The following is a 12,145-nucleotide window of genomic DNA, read 5'->3' as shown; positions in this document are numbered from 1 at the left end:
CCATGATAGCGTTTACCATGCGAAAAGCACATGGAAAGAGAAGAAACCAAGAAGGATCTGAATCAAATCTGATTGATTGGCCATACTTGAGTACATTATTGTACACATAACAAATGCAGCTGCCGTGCTGTTTGTACAACTGTGTGCAGATCTAGAACACCACCGGCCAGAGTCTCAGCTCTAAACAGTCAACAGTGTAAAACGAACACTCTGAGCTGTGGACGGCCAAGAAGAATATAGATTGAGGATCATGCACCACACTTACTTCAGGACAGGACCAGATCAGACTAGATTATTATCACTCGCAAGCCTTATTATTGTAATCATCATACAGCTTGCTCTGAAGAGACTTACCAGGTGCCATTACCACAGGAAAGTCCACTGGTTAGCAGCATGGAACCCGGAGGAACACGCACGCAGAACACACACTAGAGGGTTCATTTACAGCGAGGCGCCTCGAGGGGCGTTAAACAGTCCCACAGATTTACATCGGCCTGCCGTGGTGAGCTTCAAAATGGCAAGCAGGGCAGCGTGCGCCACGGCAACAGCTGTCTTGGTGCCGCCCAGGGGTCATGCTCGGCCAGCGTGTTCTTGCCGCAGCCTCTCGGCATTTGCTAAGGATCTCCAGCCTCGGTGGCGCATTTCTAAGTTGCTGCAAAGACAGAATAAAGTGCATGTATCAGCAGCAGATCAAGCATGTCACAGAATAGGTTGTAGCAAGAAGCTCTGGTTATTGGGATTTTAAGGTACTGTACTATTTTGTTTTGAAAAATCATGTTCACATACTTAGGAGCAGCAGATGTCAAACTTTGAGGTCTGATGCTAGAACGGTTCTTGTAGAACCGAATTGAGATCAGACTGTTATGTTCTCTAACTGAAGATTCAGGCGATCCATGGAAGCTTACTCCTGCCGCTTGCCTTGAGAAAAATCCTGCAGAGTAACAAAATAGTGACGATTAGGACATCTGTTTTCTCAAGAAAACTAAATTTTGAAGAACTCAGGCGGTTTCACATGATGATGTAAATAGTATTTCTAAATGTCAGTAAGTTTTGGATCCCTTGGCCTGAAAATGTATACAGTACTAAACTCAATATATACATCAGCATTGGGTCGTTGCATTGCCCAAAGTCGATATCCATATCAACTCTAACATAATTGCCATGGAAAAACAATTTGATCCGATATATATAGTTGATTGCTCAATAATAAACATGAGTGTTCAAAAACATCATAATGAAGGATTAGCAATATTATCTAGCTTCATGGCAATTATGTTTCAAAGATTTGATAAGAGTAATTGTAAAGTGTATAGTTAACTTGCACTGGCAGCAATCAGCATGACTGTATCGCCGAGAAACTTGCATTTGACAAGTTTATTTCAGGACCAAGAAAGGCTTTATTTCATTGGTGAACACAATTTTGTTCTTCCATACAGAGACGACATATACGAGATACTGAAGTTGTTACTAAGGTATACCTTGCCAGAGTATGACGAGGCAGAAGATAATGGTGACGATCATGGGACAGAAATTGCTAGTTGAGGAATGTTTGGCGTTCTTCATCTTCTTCAAAGCCTTCATCCGCTCGATCCTTGCCCGCTTCAACAAAGCGAGCTCATTCAACTCATTGAGGAGCTTCTGGTCAGAGGCATCCAACGGCAGAACCGTGGGTGGCCTCGGTGGGCGCGGCGGCTTCTTTGACCGCTTCTTCTTTGCCTTCTCGCCTCCAGAGCTATCCAAAAGGCCCAGCTTCTCCTCCCCCTCAGACTTCCTGTCATCCCCATTCCTGGCAGCAGCTTCCGTAGATGGCTGGGAGCAATCCATGTGCTGATTCTGGTCGTCCTTGGTGGCCAAATTTGACGCACCATTTGATGCTGTTCTTGCTAAGCCTACTCCAAAATTAGCATCCGTTCCATGGCTATACTCGCTAATAACAAGGTTGTTCCCGCTCTCCAAATCGATCAAAGTATCCCGGTCGTTCATGCCCTTAGCTTCCATCAGTACTGGCAGAACAATGCTTCTAAAGCATCAAGAGACAAAAATGTTGCCCTCCTCCCTGAATCGCAAGAAAAAGGCTCTGGAAAAGTGCCTGCCTGCCTGCACAGATAAGTTTGGCAACTAGTTAGTTAAAAGTCCATATACTCCAGACAGTTGTAGCCGCAGATTTCAAACAAGGGAAACAAAATCCGACCCTTTCTCTACCTGAATTACCAAACCATCAAACGGGTCGGCCTAATCCCATGTAACTAACGCACAAGGATAACAATGCTAGGAGACACCAAACGGGGGTAGAAAATAGAAGAGGACATAAACTTCCTTGCATTCTAAGAACAGTTGGTCCAAAGCAAAGGATGCAACAGACGCAAATACCACCTGAGTTAAGCAGAAACGTAGGAGAGGAGCACGCAAAGTTGCCAAATCCTTGTCCTGCTTACGCGCTAAACGCGCCGCCACTCTACCGCCTTTCACACGCAGCTTTGCAATGAAACAAAGCATCGCATCTCTTCTTCCACATGGCCAACGGACGACGCTTTCATTGTTTTCTACATGTTGCTTTGTTTGAGGGGAAACAGAGGATGGTTGGCCACGATTTGGAACCACCGTTTGGCAGGAGAGTGATGGCTATTTTTAGGTGTCCCCAACCCCGAATCAGATGGGAAGGCAAACCGCATTTCCAGCGGTTGTGCACCCAAATCGGAGCGGGGAGGAGTCGGCCGAGCCATTGATTTCCGCCCAAATCGGGGCATGTAATCCGCCCAAAGGCAGCAGAAAGGTGGGGACTAATTAATTAATTCGGCTCCTAAATAGCCGGAGAAACGAACAAAAAATAGGGTGAAACTACTCGGATTTGTTGGTACACCCGCTGCCAACCGCAGGGTGAAATGAGGAGGGGAACAGAGGCGCGGAAGCGACCAACCTCCGCAAGAATCCAAGGAAATGCCGTCCCGCCGAGTAAATCGGACCGGGGAAAGGGACAAACACGCGGACGCAAATGCACGAACAGGAAGAAATCGAGCAAAAAAATCCCTAATCCTGGATGAACACCACCGCTAAAATCCAAGAACAAAATTTCAAAATCGCCGGACTGCGCTCAAAGAAAGGAACCCCATCCATGATTCCGCCCGAATCGTGGCCCGGAATCAAATCAAGAATCCCCACCGTCTCTCTCCCCGTCCCGCACATCAAGAAATCCCCAACGGCTAAATCATCATCAGAGAGAAAAGGCAGCATCAAAGCGAGACGGTGACCGACCTGGTGGTGTTGAGCGCGGGCCAATGGTGACCCCCGGTCGCGCCGGCGGCCGATCTCCCCCCGACGAATGGAGAACTCCGCGGGGTGGGGTGGGGGGGGGCAGCGGCAATCCAGAGGTGGAGCTCGCGAGGCCACGCGTAGGGAGTAGAAAGAGGAGAGGCCGAGGGATCGAGGAGGAGAGAGGGGGTCCCCGTGGTGGTATGGTATGGGTTGGAGTTGGAGGGGAGCTTGGAAGCATCCGGATTTGCCTCGGAAATCACGCGCCCCGTTTTGCTTTTATTTCCCCACTATCACATTTGCTTTGTTTTAGAAATGTCCCAGAGGTTTTCTTTTCTTCGGTTGGTGTGGACGATATGGGAGCCGTCGGATCGAGGAACGGACGGCTCGGATCGCGTGTTGGTGGTGGGGACGACAGATGGGAAGGAGAGAGTGGTTTGTTTGTTTGTTCGGAGGAGGGCTAAATTTAGGACGGCCGAGGAAATGGGTAGCGGAAAGGAGGATTTTGCTTGCTGGGTGCCTCGAATATTCGCCTGATCGTCGTGTCCGCCTCTTCGTCATTTTCTCGTGCTCATTATTGTTGTTCGGTCGTGCCAACCATGCGATATAGCTAGTGTTTTAAACGACCGGGCTTATCGATCGGTTGGGGTCCTCGGATTGACCATGACTTTGCAAACCCTATTTTGTTCACAGTTTTTTTATACTCTATACTTTTGCGTTTCTCCAAACCATTAAATTGGTGCCAAGAATCCTTAAATGAAACTTCGTATCAAGACGTACCGTAGCTTGCTGTACGGTACATAATCCCACGCTTACGGCCAATGGTGTGAAACCCAAACCGTGGGCTCAGTTAATGCAAACTGCTCAAATCTCCTCACTTTTGTACAAAAGAGGACACGTAGCTCGTAAAAAAAAAGGCTGTCTGGTCAACTAAGAGCATCTCCAACAGACGCGCTATATAGGCCGCGCGGCATAAAAACGTCCGATATAGCGCGCGCGGGACAGAATCAGGCGCTCCAGCAGGCGCGGTAAACGGCGCGCGCGCCGTAAATTTTTAGGGCGCGCGGCTTTTGCACAATCCGGAGCGGCATATCCGGCGCGTTGGCTGCGCGCGCGGCATCGCTCGTCCAAGCGCGAAAAGCCAACGGCCGGAAATTTCCTCCCCGCGCCCGCGCCCTCATTTCCCCACCTACCGCCGGCGCGAAATCCAGCCGCCGGTCGACTCCGCCGCCGCCCCGCTTCGCGCGCCGCCGCGTCGTAGATCCGCGTCGCCCGCACCTCCTCCCCGGCGGCGGCGGACGCTCCGCCGCGCCGTGTCGCTCGCGCGGCCGTCGGCCGACGAGTTGCAGCCGGCGGTCCTTCTCCGCCGCCCCCTTCGCGCCGCCGTCGCGTTCTCCTCCACGCAGAGCGTCGACATGTCGTCCTCGTCGTCCTCGAGCAGCTTGCTTGCAACTTGGCGCGCCCATGGTGCTCGCCCATTTGCTCGCAAGGTATGAACCTCCGCCGGCCGGCCTCTACTCGTCAAGTAGCTACAATAGTTTATAGTGAATTAATATGATACATATGTTTGTAGAGTTCCTCATATGATTCATCGGATGACGAGTTCGACCAAGAAGAAGAGGAGAACATATCGATACTATTAGCATACCGCGCCGTTAAGAGGCCAAAATTTGGTGGATCGGTGTTTGGTAGACAGAAGTTGTGGAGAGAAAGGATTGAAGGGCATGAGAAATTGATGCGGTCGTATTTCAATGAGAATCCGATATTCCCCGAAAGCTATTTTCGGCGGCGTTTCCGGATGAGTCTCAACTTGTTCAAGCACATTGCAGCGGAGGTCACCAAATATGATCGCTTCTTTGAGCAAAGGAGGAATGCCGCCGGAGAACTTGGCCATAGCACATATCAAAAGGTGACCGCCGCCTTGCGTATGTTGGCATATGGTATACCGGCAGATCTTATTGATGATCATTTGGCCATGGGAGAGAGCACTTCTATCTTGTGTGTGAAGCGCTTTGTCGTTGCAATTGTCAATGTCTTTGGCTCCACATACTTGAGAGCCCCCAATGCTCAAGACACGGCAAGGCTTTTGGAGATCAACGCCAACCGGGGATTTCCCGGTATGCTTGGTTCCATTGATTGTATGCATTGGAGTTGGAAGAATTGTCCAGTCGGCATGGCATGGACAATTCAAAGGCTACAAGAAGGATGCCACCATAGTACTTGAAGCGGTGGCCGACCAAGAGACTTGGATATGGCATGCTTTCTTTGGAATGCCCGGATCTTGCAATGACATCAATGTTCTTCAACGGTCACCACTAATGACAAGACTTGCAATGCGGGAAGGTCCATTGGTGGAGTTTGAAGCAAATGGCCGCAAGTACAACTATGGCTACTTCCTCGCCGACGGCATATACCCAAGGTGGCAAACATTTGTGAAGCCAATTATTCAACCAAGAGGTAAAAAGCAAACTCAATTCCACAATGCACAAGCGGCGGCTAGGAAAGATGTAGAGAGAGCATTTGGGATTTTGCAAGCCCAATTTGCCATAGTTAGAGGACCGGCTAGATTTTGGGATCAAGAATGCCTTTGGTATATCATGACCGCGTGTGTAATCATGCACAACATGATTATAGAGGATGATCGCGGAAAAGATGTGGATCATACCCACTACGACTTGATGGGGGTTCCCGTGCAAGTGACGAGGTCCGCACATAGGATTGCCCAATTCATTGCCTCATACCATGCCATTCGGTGTAACGACACACATGATGATCTTCAAAAGATCTCATGGAAGAATGGTGGAATTGGAATGGACAACAATAGTTCCATATTTGTTGTATTTGTTTGAAAATTATGTGTTGTATTGTCTCAAAACCATGTTGTATTGTTGTATGTGTTGTATTTGGTGTGAAGTATTGTTGTGAACAATGTATTGTATTTGGATGGTACAATATATTTATGAATTTTTATATATTGTTTGATCTTCTTGGATGCATATTTGTGTGTGTTTGCTGTTTGCGCCGCGTCCGCGCGCTGCAAAATGGCGCGTCCGGCGGAGGTGCTATTTTACCGCGCCAACGCGCGCTGCAAAATGGCGCGTCCGGCGGAGGAAAAAACGTCACAGCGCGCGATATCTGTTTACCGCGCGCGGATTCTTGGTTTTAGCGCGCCGCGATATAGCGCGTCTGCTGGAGATGCTCTAAACACCACAGTTTGCACATATGGAATCCCCACTTACAACCCCACCACCCACCGACAGGGTAACAGCTCTCATCTAATCGCCACGTTTAGCCTCCCCAACTAGAGCTTCACCACTACTATCAAGTATCGACAAGCGGCTCCTCGGCTAATCTCCACGTTTAGCCGGTTGTTACAACCACAACCGGGAATGGCAGAAGCAAATACTCCCTCCTTCCCAAAATAGGAAGCATATTAGTTTTGTATAAACTCAAACTTTATAAAATTTGACTAACTATATATGAAAATATATAGTTTTTCGTAATATCAAATGCATACAATACGAAAAAATATTTCATGATGTTTCTAATGACATTTGAGTTAGCGTTGTAGGTGCTGATATTATTTTCTATGCATTTGATCAAAGTTTAATAAGTTTGGTTTTAACCAAAACTAACATGCATCCTAATTTGGGAAGGAGGGAGTACCAAAGAAGTCGGATGCCTAGCTAATGATCTCTTTCAGCCCAAACGATAACTAAATAAATTTTTTACTACCAGGTGTCGGTCCCGAAGGACCAGGAGCTTCATCCATTACCAGAGGTGAAGTTACGAAATCATAAATTACAAGCTGACATTACAATATGCACAAATGACCTTAGAAGAAAAGCACTAAAAGCAATTCAGTTCAGCTCCTTCTCCACCGCAACTGGGCTCGTCACAACACTTGGGGCGGCGAATTTGTAGCCAAATACGCCAATACCAGACGGCCTCTGCAGTGCCCCGATTGCTTGGAGGTTGTGAAGACCTGAAGTCGAAAGCCGAAAAAGGCAACAACCACTGTCAACTGAGGCTCGAGGGGCCGCCCTTCGGCCATGAAGAACAACGACGAAGTCTACGTTGTGATGAACTTTCGAAGAGAAGGACACATGCTTCCCTGCTGCATATGCAGCCACCAAGCAGCTAGATCCAACATAGACCCCCTCCATCCCCGTCTGCATGACGAGTGGGAGAAAGAGGAGTAGTAGTTCCAACATTGGTTGCCAGATCGGCATTTGACATGGTTATTTATGGAGATCTCTGCTTCACTCCACCGCAACACATACACCTCCGACCACCGGAGCACCCGTGAAGCACATGAGAGAGACGAGGTAGCGCCAAACACAGTCGTGGGGATCCGATGTCTCACTCGAGGCATAGTTGCCACCCACCATGTAGGACAATCTACAAACCCTAGATCTACTCCTACCTACTTGGCACCTCTCCTAGTCAAACTCTTGTCGGCTATTCTGACGGAGGTGGCATCGGATTGGCCCAGCCTACGGCAATGACTCTCAACTATTGTAGCCTTGCCAGAGAGGGGAGGACATACTACCTCCCTCGCAAAACTTAAGACTTATATTATTTTTGAAAAGTTAAAGTTAAAATACTATTTAATGACATTGATTTTTGAAGAACCTATCAACAAATATGATATTTTGTACATACCATATAAAAAAATATCATTATCCATCTAATAATATTGATTTTGTACTTTGCATATTAATGATTTTTGATAAAATTTAATCAAACTTAACATAGTTTAGCTTTCTAAAAAAAAAACCTTAGGATGAAGGTAGTAGGACAAAACCCCACAGTTTGTAACCCCTACTTACAAGCCCACCACCCACCGGCAAGGTAGCAGTTCTCATCTAAACCCCACGTTTAAGCCTGTCAAACAAAACACGGACGGTTAGGATCGCGTGTTGGTGGTGGGGCGACAGATGGGAAGGAGAGAGTGGTTTGTTTGTTCGGAGGAGGGCTAAATTTACGACGGCCGAGTAAATGGGGGGATTTTGCTGGGTGGGTGCCTCGAATATTCGCCTAATCGTCGTGTCCGCCTCTTCGTCCTTTTCTCGTGCTTATTATTGTTTTTCGGTCGTGCCAACCATGCGATATAGTAGCTACTAGTGTTTTAAACGACCGGGCTTATCGATCGGTTGGGGTCCTCGGATTGACCATGACTTTGCAAACCCTATTTTGTTCACTGTTTTTTTTTATATGTACTCCTACTTTTTTTGCATTTCTCAAAAGCATTAAATTGGTGCCAACAATCCTTAAATGAAACTTCGTACTATCAAAGACTTGACCGTAACTTGGAGGAGTACTCCCTCCGTCCCGGTTCACAGGGCTCACTTTGAAAAAACATTTGTCCCATATTAGTATCACTTCTAAGGCCTGCATGCAATTAATTAGGTGCAGTAACCCCCTCTAATTAAGGAGTAGAAATAATTTGGTTCATGCGGTTGAGGTGGGAATCGAGACAAGTTTGCATGCGGGGTTGGCTGCATGTGGATGGAAAACACCACTAGCCTATGCATGCATCTCTAATAGCTCGGGAGTGGCACCTAATTGAGGAGTAATTAGAGGGGGTTACTTCTCCTAATTAAATGCATGCAGTGCTTGAGAGAGTTTTTAGCGTCCAATCAAAAAACGTCTTGGACCTGATGCAAAACGATTTGAGCCCTATGAACCGAGACGGAGGGAGTACATCACAAGCTTACGGACAGTGGTGTGAAACCCAAACCGTGGGCACAGTTAATGCAAACTGTTCAAATCTCCTCACTTTCGTACAAAAGAGGACACGTAGTAGTTAGTGAAAAGAATTGCAGTCTGGTCAACTAAACCCCACGCCCACGGGTTGCACATATAGAATCCCCACTTACAACCTCACCACTCACCGACAGGGTAGCAGCTCTCATCTAAACGCCACGTCTAGGCTGTCCCAACTAGAGATTCACCACTCTCAAGCACTGTATCCACAAGCGCGCAGCTCCTCGGCTCACTACAGGAATGGTGACAGATGCCGACGGCCAGAGTGTACGCCGACGGCTTTTTATCGGGGCCGTCGGCGTACGGCCTCGCCGGGGCAGCTCACGAACCCGACCGTCGGCGTACGAACACCGTCGGCGTAGAGGAGGCTACGCCGAGGGCAGCCGTCGGCGTCACCTTGGCCCTCGGCGTAGCACCGGCATCGCCTCTGGCCCAGCCCGCGCCGTCGACGCCCGCTCACGGCGTCACTCAGACGCCGACGGCCACCCTCGGCATAGGGCATGGACACCCTATGCCGACGGCCACCCTCGGCATATAGTATTTTTTATTTTTTTCCCTCTCTCATATTACTTTATAATATGTTTCTATTATTTATTTACTAGTATGAATTATGTAGATGGCATATGTAGGTCCCATGCATGGGTGACGCTCTTCGCAGACGGGTCAACCGGAGCCACTAGGCCCAACATTTGCTATCGATGTACATATGGGTAGATCCGCGGGGTCCCCGCCCTACGGTTTCCCGAACCCTAACCCTAACTCTAACCCTAACTCTAACCCTAACTCTAACCCTAACCCTAACCCTAACTCTAGCCCTAACCCTAACCCTAGGGTTTCCACATACGACATTGCTAACTCTAACCCTAACCCTAACTCTAGCCCTAACCCTAACCCTAGGGTTTCCACATACATTGCTAACTCTAACCCTAACCTAACCCTAACTCTAACCCTAACCCTAGGGTTTCCACATACATTGCTAACCCTAACTATAACCCTAACGGATCACTTGGTAAAACCCTAACCCTAGGGGTCCCGCCCTAGGGTTTCCCAAGAAACAGATCACCGGAGCGTCGAAATTGTTGGAAAACTTGCTTCTGCCCCTAACATACATGTACAAGTGTGATGTAAGGTTTGGCTAACCTTGGATGTACCGGCGTTGACGATTTCCGCATAATGGGCTACCGATTGGTAAAATCCGGGATCCGTATGTGGAAACCCCCGCCATGGCTCGAACGGAGCCTATTTTATGGTAAAGTATGCCCAACCTATCGTTTCCATGTACATATGTCCTAAACAAAGCAAACTAAATAAAAAAGTCCACTGGTAAACCCTCGCACGGAGAAAGCTATAGGGGTAGATGTGTGGGGTCCCCGCCCTAGGGTTTTCCAAGTTACTGGACCACCGGAGCGTCGGAATCGCTGGAAAACTTGTGTGTGTCCACATGGAATGCACAAAAGTGATTTGAGATGGTTTTATATCCAAGGCTACCCCCAGGTGTGTCCGGCTTCTCGGACGGGGGTTCCTACACTTGGGCGGATTCCGCATGTATAGGGGGAACTCCCTCGGAGTTGAACCGGAGAGAAACTTGAGATCATATGTGATGATCCTTGTTTCCACATGTACCTATGACCTAACCAAGCTCAAATTGAGGCATATGCCCACCGGGGACCCCGATGGGATGCGATCAAAGGGGTAGACCGCGCGGTCAACGTAACTAGGGTTTCGTCGGAAATCGAGCATCGGATGTAGGGAATGGCCCCAAAACTTGTGTGTGTCCACATGGAATGCACAAAAGTGATTTGAGATGGTTCTATATCCAAGGCTACCCCCGGGTGTGTCCGGCTTCTCGGACGGGGGGTTACTACACTTAGGCGGATTATGCATGTATAGGGGGAACTCCCTCGGAGTTGAACCGGAGAGAAACTTGAGATCATATGTGATGATCCTTGTTTCCACATGTACCTATGACCTAACCAAGCTCAAATGGAGGCATATGCCCACCGGGGACCCCGATGGGATGCGATCAAAGGGGTAGACCGCGCGGTCAACGTAACTAGGGTTTCATCGGAAATCGAGCATCGGATCTATGGAATGGCCCCAAAACTTGTGTGTGTCCACATGGAATGCACAAAAGTGATTTGAGATGGTTCTATATCCAAGGCTACCCCCCCAGGTGTGTCCGGCTTCTCGGACAGGGGGTTACTACACTTAGGCAGATTATGCATGTATAGGGGGAACTCCTCGGAGTTGAACCGGAGAGAAACTTGAGATCATATGTGATGATCCTTGTTTCCACATGTACCTATGACCTAACCAAGCTCAAATGGAGGCATATGCCCACCGGGGACCCCGATGGGATGCGATCAAAGGGGTAGACCGCGCGGTCAACGGAACTAGGGTTTCGTCGGAAATCGAGCATCGGATCTAGGGAATGGCCCCAAAACTTGTGTGTGTCCACATGGAATGCACAAAAGTGATTTGAGATGGTTTTATATCCAAGGCTACCCCCAGTGTGTCCGGCTTCTCGGACGGGGGTTCCTACACTTGGGCGGATTCCGCATGTATAGGGGGAACTCCCTCGTACGTGAACCGGAGAGAAACTTGATATCATATGGGATGATTTTTGTTTCCACATGTACCTATGACCTAACCAAGCTCAAATGGAGGCATATGCCCACCGGGGGACCCCGATGGGATGCGATCAAAGGGGTAGACCGCGCGGTCAACGGAACTAGGGTTTCGTCGGAAATCGAGCGTCGGATCTAGGGAATGGCCCCAAAACTTGTGTGTGTCCACATGGCATGCACAAAATTGATTTGAGATGGTTTTATATCCAAGGCTACCCCCAGTGTGTCCGGCTTCTCGGACGGGGGTTCCTACACTTAGCGCGATTCTGCATGTATAGGGGGAACTCCTCGGAGTTGAACCGGAGAGAAACTTGAGATCATATGTGATGATCCTTGTTTCCACATGTACCTATGACCTAACCAAGCTCAAATTGAGGCATATGCCCACCGGGGACCCCGATGGGATGCAGTCAAAGGGGTAGACCGCGCGGTCAACAGAACTAGGGTTTCGTCGGAAATCGAGCATCGGATCTAGGGAATGGCCCCAAAACTTGTGTGTG

At 48.6% G+C, this 12,145-nt stretch overlaps 1 protein-coding gene across 3 annotated transcripts; it reads right to left on the bottom strand.

Annotated features, from left to right (window-relative positions):
- Positions 1–288: 288 nt before the first annotated feature.
- LOC124680950 lies at positions 289–3,398 on the bottom strand. 3 transcript variants are annotated; one of them, XM_047215963.1, is made up of 4 exons: positions 3,253–3,398; positions 1,479–2,097; positions 787–931; positions 289–652 (listed from the first exon to the last, which is right to left on the bottom strand). In XM_047215963.1, the coding sequence occupies exons 2-4, from the start codon at positions 1,996–1,998 to the stop codon at positions 571–573; spliced, it is 747 nt and encodes a 248-aa protein (XP_047071919.1). In that variant the 5' UTR covers positions 1,999–2,097; positions 3,253–3,398; the 3' UTR covers positions 289–570. The 3 variants fall into 3 exon arrangements, with proteins under 3 accessions (XP_047071919.1, XP_047071920.1, XP_047071921.1); XM_047215964.1 differs by having other exon boundaries at positions 1,479–2,093; XM_047215965.1 differs by having other exon boundaries at positions 1,479–2,089.
- Positions 3,399–12,145: the final 8,747 nt, after the last annotated feature.

The sequence above is a fragment of the Lolium rigidum genome, unplaced genomic scaffold (genome assembly GCF_022539505.1).
Source record: "Lolium rigidum isolate FL_2022 unplaced genomic scaffold, APGP_CSIRO_Lrig_0.1 contig_31595_1, whole genome shotgun sequence".
NCBI lineage: Eukaryota > Viridiplantae > Streptophyta > Magnoliopsida > Poales > Poaceae > Lolium > Lolium rigidum.
The sequence above is the reverse complement of the archived record's forward strand: the minus strand, read 5'-3'. Positions and strand labels throughout refer to the sequence as shown.

Excerpts from the sequence above, each read along its gene's own strand:
- LOC124680950 (XM_047215963.1), bottom strand. The coding sequence starts at position 1,998 with ATGGAAGCTAAGGGCATGAACGACCGGGATACTTTGATCGATTTGGAG. Across the intron at positions 932-1,478 it reads CCTCGTCATACTCTGGCAAG|GATTTTTCTCAAGGCAAGCG; the intron begins GTATACCTTAGT and ends GTTACTCTGCAG. Across the intron at positions 653-786 it reads TTGACATCTGCTGCTCCTAA|CAACTTAGAAATGCGCCACC; the intron begins GTATGTGAACAT and ends CTGTCTTTGCAG.